The sequence below is a fragment of the Leucoraja erinacea genome, chromosome 18 (assembly GCF_028641065.1).
Source record: "Leucoraja erinacea ecotype New England chromosome 18, Leri_hhj_1, whole genome shotgun sequence".
NCBI lineage: Eukaryota > Metazoa > Chordata > Chondrichthyes > Rajiformes > Rajidae > Leucoraja > Leucoraja erinaceus.
The window spans coordinates 27,336,621-27,353,447 of record NC_073394.1 but is presented as its reverse complement, the minus strand read 5'-3'; the positions used below and the strand labels follow the sequence as shown (position 1 = coordinate 27,353,447).

The following is a 16,827-nucleotide window of genomic DNA, read 5'->3' as shown; positions in this document are numbered from 1 at the left end:
ATGAGATAAACATTTTTCACACAGAGAGTGATAAATCTGTGGAATTCTCTGCCACAGAAGGTAGTTGAGGCCAGTTCATTGGCTATGTTTAAGAGGGAGTTAGATGTGGCCCTTGTGGCTAAAGGGATCAGGGGACATGGAGAAAAGGCAGGTACAGGATACTGAGTTGGATGATCAGCCATGATCATATTGAATGGCGGTGCAGGCTCCAAGGGCCGGATGGCCGACTCCTGCACCTATTTTCTATGTTTCTATGTTAACAACGGAGCAGAATGTTCAAGCCGCACTTTTATTCAAAGGGATGTCAAGTCGTGAAGAAAACTAAGCTGCAGGTTTCAGTTTTCACTGCCTGAACTGTGATCCGGTGGAACAAGTAACCCACTCTTAATTTCCACCAATATGCAATCCATTAGAAGATCAGATGGGGATTAAGGACCAGGGATCTGCTCTGCACAAACACAGCCACAGGGTGAAAACTAAAATCTAATCCCATATACAGAGTGTATGTAGTAACCCTTTCCTTTAGCCTTTTTCAACAATGTATTTGTTTCGATCCCTAAACTTACCATGTATATTAATTCTCTCATTGTCCAAGCACTTGTACAGAACTTTTTTTTTCTAACTGCGACTGTATTTTGAGATAAGTCCAGCTACCCATTCTCTAGCTAGAAGTATTTTCCCCTATTTGCTCGATTAAGACCTCTCATTATTTTGCTCATTTCCATCAGACGTACACTCAGTCCAACTAACCACTCGGCTTTGCCAAGTAATCCCATGGGATTTGCGGGATGGGTTTGTGTGAGAATATAGAGATACATGTTCAAAACCAAAATCCTACCAAATTCTACATCCTTCGCAAATTGCAGTGCAAAACCACAGCATTACATTTTTTTAAAACCAGGTATCTCATTCTTCGCAAGTGCACTTGTTATAATATATTTATTATCCAAAGTCATTTTTTTTCACACAAGGATACAGAACCAGTTTTATTGTATAGCAAAATAAGTTTTGGAAAACACAACATGGTCTTTTCATTAAGCAGTCACATCTTAGTGAAAATCTTCTTCACTGTATGGTGGGTTTGTATCAGTCTATAGATTACAAAGTTGCATGTAATTATCAATCAAAACATACAGCATCAACTGCAGCATAATGCAAATTATAGTTTCCTATTATTATTTTCAATCAGATAATTTTAGCCAGTTAAGCAATGGTAGAACACAGAAAGTAACTGCATGTAAGCTTATAAACCAATGCAGCAGGGGATTCATAATGTGGACAATAACAGCAATGTCCCTTGTCTGACATCTCTTCGTTTTCTTTTACTTTTAATTTAACCTATTGAGATCACAACAGAACATAAGCAAATTATCCATCACCACAGACTCATTCACGCGGCATTTCTTAACTGTAATCAGGTGTTTTCTATCAGAGCTGATAAGTAAGTTGAAATGGTAAATCATGAAGTGGTGGTAAATAGAATTACATTGTTTGCTCGTAATTAATTCAGACATAACAGAGATATCATACAGTGTTAACAAAACAGGACTGAGAGGAACAGAGAGAGCTATATTTGGTGATTGGGTGACCAGTTTAGCTAACGACAGGCAATATATTTGCTGTACTTCAAATGGCCTCAGGGAGGCAAAGGAAGTCAGGGTTTCGACACTCGAGTGCCATCCAGTGACTCTCCTGTGAAATGCACCTGTGAGAATTTCACCAGCATTGCCTTCAGCACTGAATAACTTGCTAGCATTTACTTTCATTCACAACATGGCTACCCACAAGATGCCATAGGACTGTTAGCATAGTGGTTACCCCGACCCCACAATCAGCTCTGTGTCTACTGGGAAATGACAGGAGATATCTTACTTCAATCTCATCGTAGACACAAAATGCTGGAGGAACTCAGTTGGACAGGCAGCATCTTGGGAGAGAAGGAATGGGTGATGTTTCGGATTGAGACTCTTCTTCAGACTGAGAGTCAGGGGAGGACACTAGAGGTATGGAAGGGTAAGGTGTGAAAATGACAGATCAAAGCAGATCTGGAGAGCAGGAGGAATCACAGGGGAGCAGGGAGAGAGGGTGTTGCAGAACTCGTCGGAGAGAGGAGGAGAACGTCTTCAAAGTATCATCACCCTGCTTAGACCTTCCTCAGAGTACAACCCCTCTCTCACTTGCTCTGCGCCTCAACCATACAATCTATGATTACAACTTTAAATACTAACCTCCTCGCTAAAAATAATGCAATCTTATTTAAATAAGTGCAACGAGCTTAAATAACTCATCCATTCTCCTTTCAGAAAAATATAATTGGCAATTTTGTGGAACCTATAGATTTTAGATTGAAAGCTATGTACACTCTATACAATTTGAGCATAAAAATTAACATCTTTTACAACTCTTATAATATTGTAATGTACACAGGTAGAATATTTTAATTTATAATATATATAAGGTGATATATCAACGTTTCAAATGAGCTGTAATGTCTTCCATAATGTAATAAAAAGGAACTGCAGATGTTGGTTGATACCAATTGCCAATTTGTTATTAGTGGCAGATTGGCAATTCACCCCTATAACCCCACACTGAGTTTGTACAATCAGGGCTGGTTGTACTCTTCATTTTTGTTACAAATTTCAATTAGTTACAAATTTCAGCCAAGTAGTTGAGTGGGTGTAGAGATTGAAAATCAGTAACAAGGGTGTCAATTTAGGCTGAAGATAGACACAAAAAACTTTGCGGGTCGGACAGCATCTCTGAAGCCCGAAACGTGACCTGTTCCTTTTCTCCAGAGATGCTGTTTGACCCGCTGAGTTGCTCCAGCTTTTTGTGCCTATCTTTGGTTTGAACCAGCATCTGCATTTCTTTCCTACACAGGCTACGCTTTCATAATGGCACAAGGTAAAGGCTCTACAACAAATAATTTGCTAATTCCTCCGTGAAGTACTGAAAAAGTCTCAAGGCGGAAGGAACATAATTGAAAAGAGCCACATTACTTTTATCACTTATGTTTTGGAGATCACACTGTCCACCATTTTTCACCTTCACATGCCCAATAAACCAAATAGCAATGCCAATGATAATTGGATGAGCATATTAATCTAGTTTAGTTTAGTTTAGAGGTACAGCATGGAAACAAGCCTTTTGGCCCACCGAGTCAGCACAGACCTTTGAACACCAGTTCTATGTTATCTCACTTTCTCATCCACTGCACATTAGGGACAGTTTCAGAGACCAGGTAATCAACAAACCCGACGTCTTTGGGAAGTGGGAGGAAACCGGGGCACCCGGAGGAAACCCACGTGGTCAGAGGGAGAACGTAAAACTCCACACACTCAGCACCCGAGGACAGGTTGGAACATGGTTCTCTGGCGCTGTGAGGCAGCAGCTCAACCCTCTGTACCACTGTGCTTCCCTTATCCTGGATTCCCCACAGTTCTAGATGAGGAAATGAATATTAGTGAAATACCTGAAACTAGAAGTTCATCCTTGAACAGCAGTGTTACTTTGGTGCTGCAACTCCAACAACTTCAATGGGATTTGAATATCAGAGACCCTTTACCATGTGCCCTCAATACTATACAGTGTGCAGTATTGACTAGGGATGAATCTCTGGGTAATAGTGCCTCAAGTACAAGTTAACAATTTAAAAAAATAGGTATGCTTACAAGACCATTCTTCGCTCACAGGGTCATGTATTCGCACGCAAGGATTATAATTTAAAAAAGTAGAATAACTTGACAGAGAGACCTGACTGGAATGCAGCCTTTTTTATAACTACCCGATGAGTTACAATGGTCAATGATAATGGATGTGTGTTGAGGTTCGAAGTAAAATTACATCACAGGCCAGGGAAGCAGTACAAAATCTTGATAAAAAAACAAAATTTTAAACAAAAGGATTTCAAGTAGGCCATTTCATTAATTAAGGTGGAATTTCTGAAACTCAGGCTGGTCAAATAAAAAGCTCCTGATATGATACTGCCACAGTTTGATCCCCATCCACTTCTGCTGAACTCCATCCAATCTCACTTCTAAAATAAACTTTCAAGATACGTCCTTGTGTATTTCTTCTTTTCCCTTTCTCCTACTTCAGTGCTCTAAACAAAGACGAGGTGGGGTGGTGACCTCTTGTTGGTCTTGGCTGTCATGATTTAGTGGGGAATTGCTTTGCTTTTGGTTGCTTGTGTTGACTTTGGCTGTTAATATTACCTTTTATTTAACGATAACAGATTATACGCATTCACAAACTTAGAAGCTGAAAGTTACACCCTGAAGAGCGAACGAATATAGATAACTTTGGAGTCTTAAAACGTAAAAATAGTGGATCAGAAATAAAATATCCTTAAAAATAAACCATAGTTTGATGTATGAATTGAGTGGTCAAAGAACATAACATTAAAACATCTTATGGAATTAACATAAATATAAACAGCCAAACTTTTTTTTAAAACAGCAAAATTCTTAACACCAAATATATTCAACATGTTAAAAAAAAACAAGACTTGAAACAAAAAGATATCGAGATGCATTTTAAATACTCCACAGTAGCAGTTGCAAATGAAAAGGACTTAGGAAGTAGTGGAGAATTGCATTGATCTGGCGCAGAAGTGGTTTGATTGATTGAAAGATACAGCATAGCAACAGGCCCTTTGGCCCTACGAGCCCATACCAACTATCGATCGTCCATTCACACTAGTTCTATGTTATTGCACTTTCACATCCTCTCCCTGCACACTCGAGGCAATTTAGAGGCCAATCGACTTGCATTATAATTTTCACTGTAATCACCTGTAGAAACTAATCATTTTGTATAAATGACCCCTCCATCTACAAATATATATATTTTTTTTATGAGACTAAGTTTGTCTTTGGGTTTCCATTGGCGTTTTTTTCCCTTATGAAAACTCACAATTCCCTTTAAGATTCAATTCATAAACTAAATTCAGCTCCATAATTTTGATTGTATTTACCTAAATATATTTTTACCAAACTAATTTCATAGCTAAATATAAAGAAAAACTTTGTATCATTTAAATTCATCTTTCGAAAAGTAAGAAAGTTATATTAAATAAACAATTACCACAATCTAGGTCTTATACTACTGAAACAGAGAAGTGTGCATCCCAGTAAACTCTGTGGAAATGATTAATTGAGAATAATGTGTTCAACTGGAAGATGTGTTCTTCATAAGTGCCTCATGTTATTCCACTGCTTTTGAAACAGATGTCATGTTGATTTCCATTGGACTTTAGAGATACAGCATGGAAACAGGCCCTTTGGCCCACCCTGTCCGCGCCGGCCAGTGATCACTCCATACACTAGCACTATGTTACGCACTAGGGGCAATTTGCATTTACAGAAGCCAATTAACCTACAAACCTGCACGTTTTTGGAATGTGGGAGGAAACCGGAGCAACCGGAGAAACCCACGCAGTCACAGGGAGAACGTGCAAACTCTGCACAGGCAGCATCTATTGTCAGGGTCAAACCCAAGTGGCTGGCGCTGTAAGGCTGCAACTCTACCGTTGCGCCACTGTGCCACCCTTTGATATATAAGAGAAATCTGTACAAGCTGTATGTGTTCAATGAAACTCGCTGGAATATATGATACTTTCAGTAAGAAGTGCTTGCTGTGTGAGGAAGGTTGCCCCCTCTGACATTCAGTCTGGTTTCTATGGAGAAGCGGGTGATGGTTTCATTTCTAAACCAGTATCCAGATCCTGTTGGCATGTGGGGGCCTGGAGTTTCCAGTTGACGAAGGGCATGCTGGGCCACAGGTACCGTTGGTACTGTTCACATTTCAGAATGAGATCGTTCACCGAAGTATTGCTTCGGATCCATTGCTGGAGAGAACTGGCAGACGACGTTGGCAGTATGAGAAGGCTTTGAGTCTTTTGTAGCCTCGTGCTGCATGGCAACCTGAAAGAGAGGGGAGCAGGCAAAATGAGGAGAAGCCAATCATTTAAACACTGAAAGATATTTTTTAAAGATATTTAAAAAAGAACATTTAAAAAGAACATTTGGAAAAGATACATTAAAATATATTTTAAAAGATATTTAAACAAAATTATTTAAAGATATTTAATGCAGGGGCATACGTTGAAAAAGTTACTTTTATAACAACTAAACAGGTTCGCTTCTTAATACACAGCCAACTCACAAATGTTTGGTAGACCAGTTCAAAACGTTACTTATTATTGGCCGAGAACTCTAGTCAAGTGAGTAATATAGACACTTCACTGTCCTCATCCACTTCCCCGAACGACAGAATCACATCGTATAATATAGTTTTTTTTTTGTCACCTTAGCACATTCCACAAACATTAGTCATGGTCAGAGGTAGAGGAAAATAAAGGTTTCTACAGAATGCATCACATCAAAGGCATTGGTACAAGGTATTTTACATCAAAGGCATTGCCATTTGTTAATACCCCTTAGATCAATCTAGTTTCCTCTCTCGTCACTTCCTCCCTCACAGACATCGGACATTTGGTGCAAGGCATTTTACATATCAAAGACATCAGCCATTTGTCATTGCCCCTTAGTGAGATCAATCTAGCTGCTTCTCTGCTTCCTCTCTCGTCACTTGGTGGACAAATGTTAGTCATTCATTATCTCAATACACAGCAACCTGAGGCAAACCTAAACTTGCCTTTCTGTATTAATCTACTGGAGAAAGGCCTGATTTGAGACTAAATGTAAGCTGTAAGCTTTTCTTATTTTTTTAACATAATTCAGCCTTATCAACAATGTGATACAATATGATAGAAATTGATCGGCCATCAGTCATAAAGCACAAGATACATGAAACATGAAACTAAAGTGACGAGTGGAAAGAATTGCGGATTTTCAAAGATTGGGGGGGGGGGGGGGGGGGGGGGGGGGGGGGGTGGGAGAGGAGAGGAGTAAGTCTACCCCAAGACGGAAGGGGGAGGAGTTGTACAGTTTGATAGCCACAGGGAATAAGGATCTCCTGTGGCGTTCTGTACTGCATCTTGGTGGAACCAGTCTGTTGGTGAAGGTGCTCCTCGGGTTGACCAGTGTGTCATGGAGGGGTTGAGCTGTATTGTCCAAGATGCTCTGCAGTTTGAAGAGCATTCTCCCCTTCAAGACCTCCTCCCATGAATCCAACTCCGCCCCCAGGATGGAGCCAGCCTTCCCGATACCTTATCCTATATATTGTAGATGAGATGTACATTTAAAGGTGCAACTTCCACCAACACAGCTCTATGGTGTAACACACCCCTCAGTGAGATCCTTTCTCATGCAGGTTAAACAGTTCCAGGGTTGATCTCAAATGATAAGTTGGCTGAGGGGACTAAAAGGGCTGTTTCTTCGTGGGTCTTATAATTGGTTCGACAGATGCCTTGAAGGTGAACGTGGATGCTAAGTGCAAACTACCACAAATGGGCTTGTGGTCCAACAAAAATTGTATCAAACAGTGAGCAAAAAAAGACTCAAAGTGCTGGAGCAACTCACCAGGTTAGGCAGCATTTCTGGAGTACAGAGTATTACAGTCTGAAGAAGGGTCCCAATCCGAAACATCACTCATCCTTTTTCTCCAGAGATGCTGCCTGACCCACTGAATTATTCCAGCACTGTGTCTATCTCTGGAGCACATGTATAGGTGATATTTCAGTCTGAAGAAGAGTCCCGATCCAAAATGCACTGATCCGTGTTCTCCAGAGATAAAGCTACTCCAGCACTTTATATCTTTTAAAAAAATCAGCATCTACATTTCCTTATTTCTCCACAGTGAGCAAAGCAGAAATCATATTAAAGATGGAACACAAAACAGGACCGGTTACAGATCATCTCAGGAAGGGTGGAGTTCACATTGGCCCATTGTTGCCTGACTCTTCCTGAGGTCATCTCTTGTCATCTGAAAGGTTCTGACCCAAAACGTCACCTATTCCTTTTCTCCAGAGATGCTGCCTGACCCACTAAGTTTCTCCCACATTTTGTGTCTATCTTCGGTATAAACCAGCATATGCAGTTCCTTCCTACTACAATTAAATTAGCCACTGTACTAGGCACAGTGCAACGACTAACAGGATAATGTAAGGGAAATAATTAGAAGAGTCTAAAGTGCGATCCCAACCAAGGTAACACTATAACTGACTTTGGCTTCCTGTGAGAGGCAGACAATCAAATATTAAACACAAATTATCACTGTTTTTGGATAGGAAAGATTGGCTCTTAGGATGTAATGTGTTCTATCCCAGTCCTATTTGCAACTTTGTATCTTTCTGTGTATTAATCAGCATCCACAGTTCCTTGTTTCCATACCTTGTGGAAAGATGATGTCCCAATTTTGCCTTGGCATTGGTGGCAAAGTAACACAAGACATTAGCGATCTGATCTTTCATCCAGTCAATGTCCTCTGGGAGATCAGGCAACCATTCCAGGATTCTATCAAAGGAGAAGACAAGATAAGTTAATTTCCCACAGACACATCATAAGTATTTTAAATAATGACAGAGTGGATATTCCGTATGTAGTCCTGCCCACTACCCAAAGGCATAGTGGAAGCACCTTCACAAGAAGGACTGCAGTGTTCCAGGATGGAAGCGCACCACTGCCATCTTAAGGGCAGTTAAGGATAGACAGCAAAACCTGCCCTTGCCAGCTGCAGCCAAATACAGAGAAATGAATGAATAAATACTGTTCAAAATTACAAGACTATTAGGCAGGAGCTAGGGAGATTTAATTGAGAGCAGCTGTTATTTGTTAATTCACATCTGACACATGGGAATCATTTAAAGTCCAGCTAATCAAGTTCAGGAATGGCATATTGCAGTAAGGAGAAGGTACAAAGATGACAAGGTGAGGGAACCTTGGAAGAAGAGAGAGGTTATAAATTTGGCCAAAAGATTAAAAAAAAGCTCATGTAAGGATTAGGAAGATGAAATCCGATAGGGCCGTTGAGGAACATAAAGGAGAATTAGATGGATCGGAAGGGGCCATGAAATGTCTTTGGCACGTTGGATTAAAGAGAATGTTCATAAGTGATAGGAGCAGAATTAGGCCATTCAGCCCATCAAGTCTACTCCGTCATTCAATCTCGGCTGATCTATCTCCGAAGGCATTTTAAAAAACAGAGGGTAACTAGGGAGAGGGTAGGACTGCTCAAGCATAAAGGAGGGAAATTATGCTTGGAGTTAGATAAATGTAGGTGAGGTATTGAATTAGTACTTTGCAGCAGTATTCACCAAGGAGAAGGGCATGGAGGATAGCGAGATTAGTGAGGGGTGCATTAATATCCTTCGACATTTCATGATCAAGAAGAGAGTGGTGTTGGGTGATGTGAAGAGCAGTAAGATGGATGTCCCCATGGTCTGACGGGATCTATCCCTGGCTATTGAGAGGAGCGAGAGAGGAGATTGCTATGACCTTGACAATTATCCTCTCTAGCCACAGGCGTGCTACGCACGATTGGAAAGTAGCCAACATGGTTCCCTTGATCAAAAACGGAAATAGATAACAATCCAGCAAATTATAGGGTGGTGAGCCTCACAACAGTGGTAGGGGAGCTATTGGACAGGGTTCTTTGAGATGAGATTTAATCACATTTAGAAGAGAATAGGCTAATTAGGAATAGTTAAGTTGGTTTGTGTGGGGCAGATCACGTCTTACAAACGAGAGTGAGGTTTTTTAAAGCGGTGAAACAGGTGATTGATGGTGGTAGAGCAGTGGAGGTGTCTACATGGACTTCATTAAGGCATTTGACAAGGTCCCTTGTGGTAAGCTGATCTGGAAGGTTAAGATGTATGAGATCCATGGTGACGACAGTTTGATTCAGAACTGTCTTACCCATAGAAGACAGAGAATATGGTGGAACGGTGCCATTCCGGCTGGAGTTCTGTGGCCAATTATATGTATATTATACCAATCACGGATGAAAATGTCGATAAGTTGGTTAGTAAGTATGCAGACGTCACAAAAGGTGGTGGTGTTGTGGGCAGTGAGGAAGGCTGTCAAATGGATACTACAGGATGAAGTTCATAAGATGTAGGAGCAGAATTAGTAGGTATGTTACAATACTTACCTTCAGCGGCGCTGCAATTCTGCCACTGGCCGTGTGCGCAATTTTTGGTGCGTTTGAGGGGGGGCGGGGTTAAAACATGTTTTTTTTTCCGACCTGGTCCTGAATTATATTTGTTGAAGTGCAAGATGTTGCTAAAGAATCGTTCCGACGGTGTTCTGTGTGGTTTTTTTTTAAATTCGCCCGACATGTTAATCGCTGGAGTGATATTAAAATCAGCTTCTGAAGCCGTCAATGCCGACAACGGGGACGGATTTTATGTAGAGGACAGGTAAAAGAAAGTAGTTTATTTTTATTTATAAAAGTGTTTCTTAAGATGTATTTAATTCACATTTTAAGTTGCGAAACGGTGATTTAGTCCCCGAACGAACCGGCAGTGTATTTGCTGCCAATATGGGGACTAAATCACCGCAACCTCATCGTTCCAAATGGTCCTGTTCCAGAAAATCCCACTTGCAAGTTGATTTAAATGGCCATTCATTTATAGGTATTAAACATTAAATTCCTTCCATTTGGCCTATAAACCCATGACAATGAGATTTAAAAATTATGTTATATTCTGCATTCTTGTGTGAATGTTATTTGGACACTTAGGCTATTTAAAAATGTTAATCTATTCTTAAGAAATGGATAGATGTTTAGATCTAGTAATTGAATTTTGTAATTAGCTACAATTAGGTAACTAACTAACTATATGCTTTAATTTCAAGTCATCTAAGTAAGATTGTTTCATATTTGTTTCAGAATGCTTCAATCTATAATAACTGAAAATGTCTTTCAGCTCTCTTAAATTTTAAGAAAGTTATGGGTTTTTAAATGTTCTCGATCACACCTTTTGTGTCAAGTCAATGAAAAAGCAATAGGAAACAAGATGCCAATTTCCAAGTATGAAAATGGGCATAACTTTTTTAATACTGAAGATATGAAAGTGAATTAGGTGTCAAATTAAACTTCTTGTTATGCTTTATCTGATGGGCTAAAATAAAAACTTGATTTTTAAAATCTCAAAATTTTGTAAAATAGCTATAATTAGGCCATTCAGCTATTCGCGTCTGCTCCGTTTATTGATAGTAGCTGATCTCATTTTCACTCTCAACCTCATACTCCTGCTTTCTCCCCGTAACCTTTGACGCCCTTACTACTCAAGAACCTATCAAGCCCTGTTTTAAAAATACCTAATGACGGCCTCTACAGGCGTCGGTGGCAAATAATTCCACAGATTCACCACCCTCTGGTTGAAAAAAATCCTGCCCATCTCCATTCGCAAGGTACGTCCTTTTATTCTGAGGCTGTGTCCTCTGGTCCTCGACTCTCCCACTACTGGAAACATGCTCTCCACATCCACTCTAGCTAGACCTTTCATTAGTCTCACAGATATAGGTCATTTACAGATGCGGGTGGAGAAATGGCAGATGGCGTAAAGTGTTGCACTTCAGGAGGTAAGTGGAACGTTCAGTTAATGGCAGAACACTTAAGACCATTGATGTACAGAGGGATCTTGGGATGCAAGTCCACAGTCCTCTGAAAGTAGCAACACAAGTAGATAGAGTAGAAAGAATATTTTTACCCCGAGTAGAAATTCAAATACTAGAGGACATAGCTTTAAGGTGAGAGGGGGGAACGTTTATTTACATTGAGAGTGGTAGGTACTTGGCATGGTCTATCAGGGATGGCGGTTGAAGCAAATACTATAGTGGCATTTAAGAGGATTTTAAATTGGCACGTGGATTTGCAGGAAATAGAAGGATATGAATCACATGCAGGCAGGAGTATGTGATCAATTTGGCATCACGTTCAGCATAGATATTGCAGATCAAATAGGCTGTTCCTGTGTAGTCTGCTCTTTATTTTAACTGGACATCAATGGTGATCTACTTGGAGAATGTGTTGGATAAGGGCCAAACCAACCTTTACTACCCATCCCGAATAGAAAACATCACCTATCCATGTTCTCCAGAGATGCTGCCTGACCGGCTAAGTTACTCCAGCACTTTGTGCCTTTTATTTTTGTAAACCAGCATCTGCAGTTCCGTGTGTGTAAACCTTTGGCGATATCTCATGAGCAGGATAGTCCTGATGAGTCTGGCGAGCAGCAGAAATTCAAACATACCTTACAGTGAATGAAACTGCTGATTCCACGGGCAAGGTGTATGGCAGCATCATGGCAGAGAATAAGCGGACAGGCAGCAGGTTTGAAAAGTTGCTGTGAAAACTCCTTTTTTCAGCACACGCTTCAATTAGTGCTGAGGGCAAAGAACAGTGATATACAAAAATCAAATCACCTTGCAATTAAAATAGATCATCATATAGACGCATAGACACAAAATGCTGGAGTAACTCCGCGGGACAGGCAGCATCTCTAGAGGGAAGGAATGGGTGACATTTCGGGTCGAGACCCTTCTTTAGATTGATCTGATTCTTCAGTCTGAAGAAAGGCCTCGACCCAAAATGTCACCCATTCCTTCTCTTCAGAGATACTGCCCGTTGAGTTACTCCGGCATTTTGCGTCTATCATGTATTTCATTGTTCTGTCTGGGACATATGACAATAAAACACACTTGACTTGATTTATGCCTGAATTAAATCGTCTGCGGTGGTTTCAGAATTTAGGATTGAGCTAAATCTGATCATTTTTAATTATCCCCCAGTGAAAGCACAATTTAATTGTGTCTCAATAGGGAATAAATTTACAGTCTTTCATTAAAAGACTTGAGACTAGATCCAGCGCTGAAACAGCCCTTGGGGTCACTGAGTCTGCGCCGACCAATGATCACCCCGTACACTAGCACTGTCGTACACATTAGGGACAATTTACATCTTTTACCAAAGCCAATTAACCTGCATGTCTTTGGAGTGTGGGAGGAAACCGGGAAACCGGAGTTCCCAGAGAAAACTCACGCGGGCACAGGTAGAACGTACAAGCTCCGTACAGACAGCATCCATAATCAGGATCAATCCAGGGTCTATGGCGCTGTAAGGCATTAACTCTATCGCTGCGCCATTGCGCCCCCCCCCCCCAAGGTTAAAGAATGGCCAATTGGCCTTGGGTACTGGAAGAATCAAATCCGTTCTACTGAAGCTAATGGCAACGCGGTTGTGCAGCAGTTAGTGCTGTTGCCTCCAAACCACAACGACCTGTGTTCGATCTTCACCTTTGGGTGTTTGTGCATGGACTTTGTGATGTTCTTCCAGCCAGCCGGTGAGGCTTCACCTGGTACTTCAGTCCCCTCCCCCCACCCTCCACCCGCTTCCCAAAGATGGGCTCGTAGGTTAACTGACTACAATAAGTTACTTGTGTAGGAAAGAGCTGCAGACGCTAGTTTACACCGAAGATAGACCCACACCTGTTTGGCCATTCAATCCGGTCACGCTGAATGATGCTCACCTTGGTGAAGCCGTGGCGGCAGGTGCTCCAGAATCTCGTCATTATTCTTGTTCAAACCTCCTTTGACTTCCATTTGATTTGCCTCTGCTGCTTCCATTCCTGCTTCTTCTTCATTATCTTCATCATGATTGTCATGTAGGGCAAGCTGAGCAAGGCCGCACAAAGGCTGTGGCCGGTTCAACAAAGCTGCACAATGAGGGCAAGAAAATTAATGCGTTTAAATAAAAAAATCAATCCTCAATATCATTGATTTGGATGCTGGTACGGGGTGTATTTCATCTACGTTCCCCAATGATACAAAGCAATGTGGGCTGTCAAAAGGGTACAAAAAAAACTGCTGGGATACATAGACAAACTTCATGAATGGACGAAACCATCACAAAATGGAAAAATGCAAGGTAGAGAAAATAGAAATAGGATACGAATCGTATGCAGGCAGAGGAGATTAGTTTAACCTGGCATCATGTAGGGACTGATGTAGGTAGAAGGGCCAGTTCCTGTGCTGTGCTCCTCTGAGTTCTATGTTCTAAATGGTGACAGGTTGGCAGGTATGTTGAGTGGGACCTGGTTGCCCTTGCACAGGAATGCTTGTGGGTTAACGTGCAGGTAAAGCCAGCAACTAGGAAAGAGAGCGGTACGTTGGCGTTTATTACATGAGGTTTTGAGTTCAAGAGTGGTGATGTCTCAGGGAGACACGAGGAACTGCATATGCTGGTTTACCAAAAAAACACAAAGTAACTCAGTGGGTCAGGCAGCATCTCCGGAGAACATGGATAGGTGACATTTCGTGTTGGAACCCTTCTTCCCGACCCGAAACGTCACCTATCCATGTTTGAAGGATCTGGTTATTTCAGTGAGCAGGCATAACCCACCATTCTTCCCTTTCTCAGAAACAAGGTTTAAACATGTGGAGATGTTCAGGTCATAAGTTTGTCATCAACAACACAATGTGGTTGATCTAACAGGAATAGGTTAAGAAGGTAAAAGTAGCCACTACCCAATATTCCACCATCACCACCCATCCCTTTCAGCCCAAGGTGAATGCTACCTCTATGTAATGATACCCTGGGAGGCACAGTGGCGTAGAGATAGAGTTGCTGCCTTACAATGGCAGAGACCCAGGTTCGATCCTGACAAAGGCACACACACACACACACACACACACACACACACACACACACACACACACACACACACACACACACACACACACACACCCTACACACACACACACACACACACACACAACACACACACACACACACACACACACACACACACACACACACACACACACACACACACACACACACACACACACACACACACACACACACACACACACACAGGGCCGAATGGCCTATTCTTGCACCTATTTTCTATGTTTCTATGTTAAGCAGAATCTACTACAATCTTATTTTGAGGTCCAACTTATCCACACCAAGCACAGAAACATTTATTCCACCTATTTATTCTTACACCTATTTTCTATGTTTCTATGTTTTAACTCTTAATTAGCTGTGACTATTGCGAGGGTAAACTGATGCACAAGAGTCTCTTGCCCAGAGTAGGGGAATCGAGAATCAGAGGGCATAGGTGTAAGGTGAAGGGGGAAAGTTTTTACAGGAATCTGAGGAGTAACCTTTTCACATAAAGGTTGATGGGTATATGGATCGAGCTGGTAGTTGAGACAGGGACTATCGCAATGATTAAGATGCACTTAGACAGGTACATGGATAGGACAGGTGGATATGGGCCAAACGCAGTGGTGCAAACAAATGCTACATTTCAACGCCATGTTGGGGAAGATAACAAAATGGCAGAATAAATGTGCATGTTTGTATTTAGTGGTGTTTGGATGTGTATTTATTATAATCGGATTGAGGCAAAGATCTGACGGGGTGGCTATTCTTTAACATCTGTACTGGGAAAATATAGCTGGTACAGGGATATAAATCAGCATTAGCATTTACCAGGTCTTCAACACATCAAAACCTTACAACAGATAACACCTGCCTGCCCCGCTGAGTTACTCCAGCACTGTGTCTATCTTCGGTTTAAATCAGCCTCCACAGTTCCTTCCTACACAGTTGAATTCTCAAATGTGTTCAGATTCACTAAAACTACTATCTTGTAAGGCATGTGATACCTAACATTTATATCTGCTTCTAAAAGTTAAATCCAATTTTACCGAAACGTCCTGTAATGGGTTGAAAGTAGACACCGTACAAGTACCAGATATACAGTAATTGCACACTTATAGAGTATAGTTGGTAAGCAATAATCCATACTCACCATTCCTCTTGAGATAGTCAAGTGCATCACTGTATCCCTGCTTACACATATCACGCATCACCTGTGCAACACATTAACATATACCGAATTTAATCATTCCTGCTAAAATCAAGCATTTCAATTGACAATTTGCATGGATCTTTACATAATTTCATGATATTGAATAAGCATATTATGTAACATGAATTGGACACTGCAGCTAAAATGTAATGAAAGCATCTTTAGTGCATGGAGATCTGACAAAGAAAGTAGAAGAAACTCTACTGCCTGTCTGTTCATGCATCTTAGTACAATTTTACAATCAAACTTAAAACCAAATGCATTTGTTCTGGGCATCATGTATTCATGATGGTTGGTCAGAAGTGAGTTGTGTCTCCTGGCCACTGGCAATCTATTGATGTTGAGCTTGCAGAAACCATCTGTGGAAGTGAAATCTGCCTGACTCCGGTAATTCTACTATAATGAGAAAGATGCTGTCAATCTTGGCTTTTAAATTATTACAGTGCCTGTATTTGACACTATTTCCCCCCCTTCCCCCCCCCCCCCCCACCCCCCCCCACCGTCAAGAGGCTCCACTCACCTATGCCACAACTGAAGTCTCATCTATTTCTCCCCTCCTCCTCCATTTCCTCCCTCCAGCTTCACAACTTGCTTCACAATCTCTTGTCTCACACCATCGCTGGCCTTTGTCTAACCATCTGCCCATCAAATAACCCCCTCACCCGTGTCAGCCTAGTAGCTGCCAGGCTTTGTCCTGCCCCTAAAAGACACAAAGTTCTGGAGTAACTCAGCGGGTCAGGCAGCATCTCTGCAGAAAATGGATAGGTGACATTTTAGGTCAAGACCCTTCCTCAGACTTCAGAAGGGTCCCGACCAAAAACGTCACCTATTATTTTATCCCATAGATGCTGCCTGACCCGCTGAGTTACTCCAGTACTTTGTATCTATATTTGGTATAAATCTGCATTTCTATATTTTTTGTCCTGCACCTTACTCTCTTTCAGTTTTCTTTCCCCCCTCCTTCCCTACAATCAGTCTGAAGAAGGGTCCGGACCCAAAGCATCGGCTATCTATCTTCACCTGAGATGCTGCTG

General features: G+C 41.4%; 1 protein-coding gene across 1 annotated transcript in view; it reads right to left on the bottom strand.

Annotated features, from left to right (window-relative positions):
• Window positions 1-926: 926 nt before the first annotated feature.
• Window positions 927-16,827, bottom strand: part of pnpla2 (patatin-like phospholipase domain containing 2) — a 44,788-nt gene continuing 28,887 nt past the window's right edge. Inside the window, exons 5-9 of the mRNA XM_055649687.1 lie at window positions 15,734-15,794; window positions 13,439-13,624; window positions 12,164-12,296; window positions 8,298-8,420; window positions 927-5,927 (exon numbers count right to left, since the gene is read on the bottom strand). Coding sequence (XP_055505662.1) covers window positions 5,681-5,927; window positions 8,298-8,420; window positions 12,164-12,296; window positions 13,439-13,624; window positions 15,734-15,794 — 750 coding nt within the window. The 3' untranslated portion in view covers window positions 927-5,680. The remainder of the gene's footprint in view (window positions 5,928-8,297; window positions 8,421-12,163; window positions 12,297-13,438; window positions 13,625-15,733; window positions 15,795-16,827) is intronic.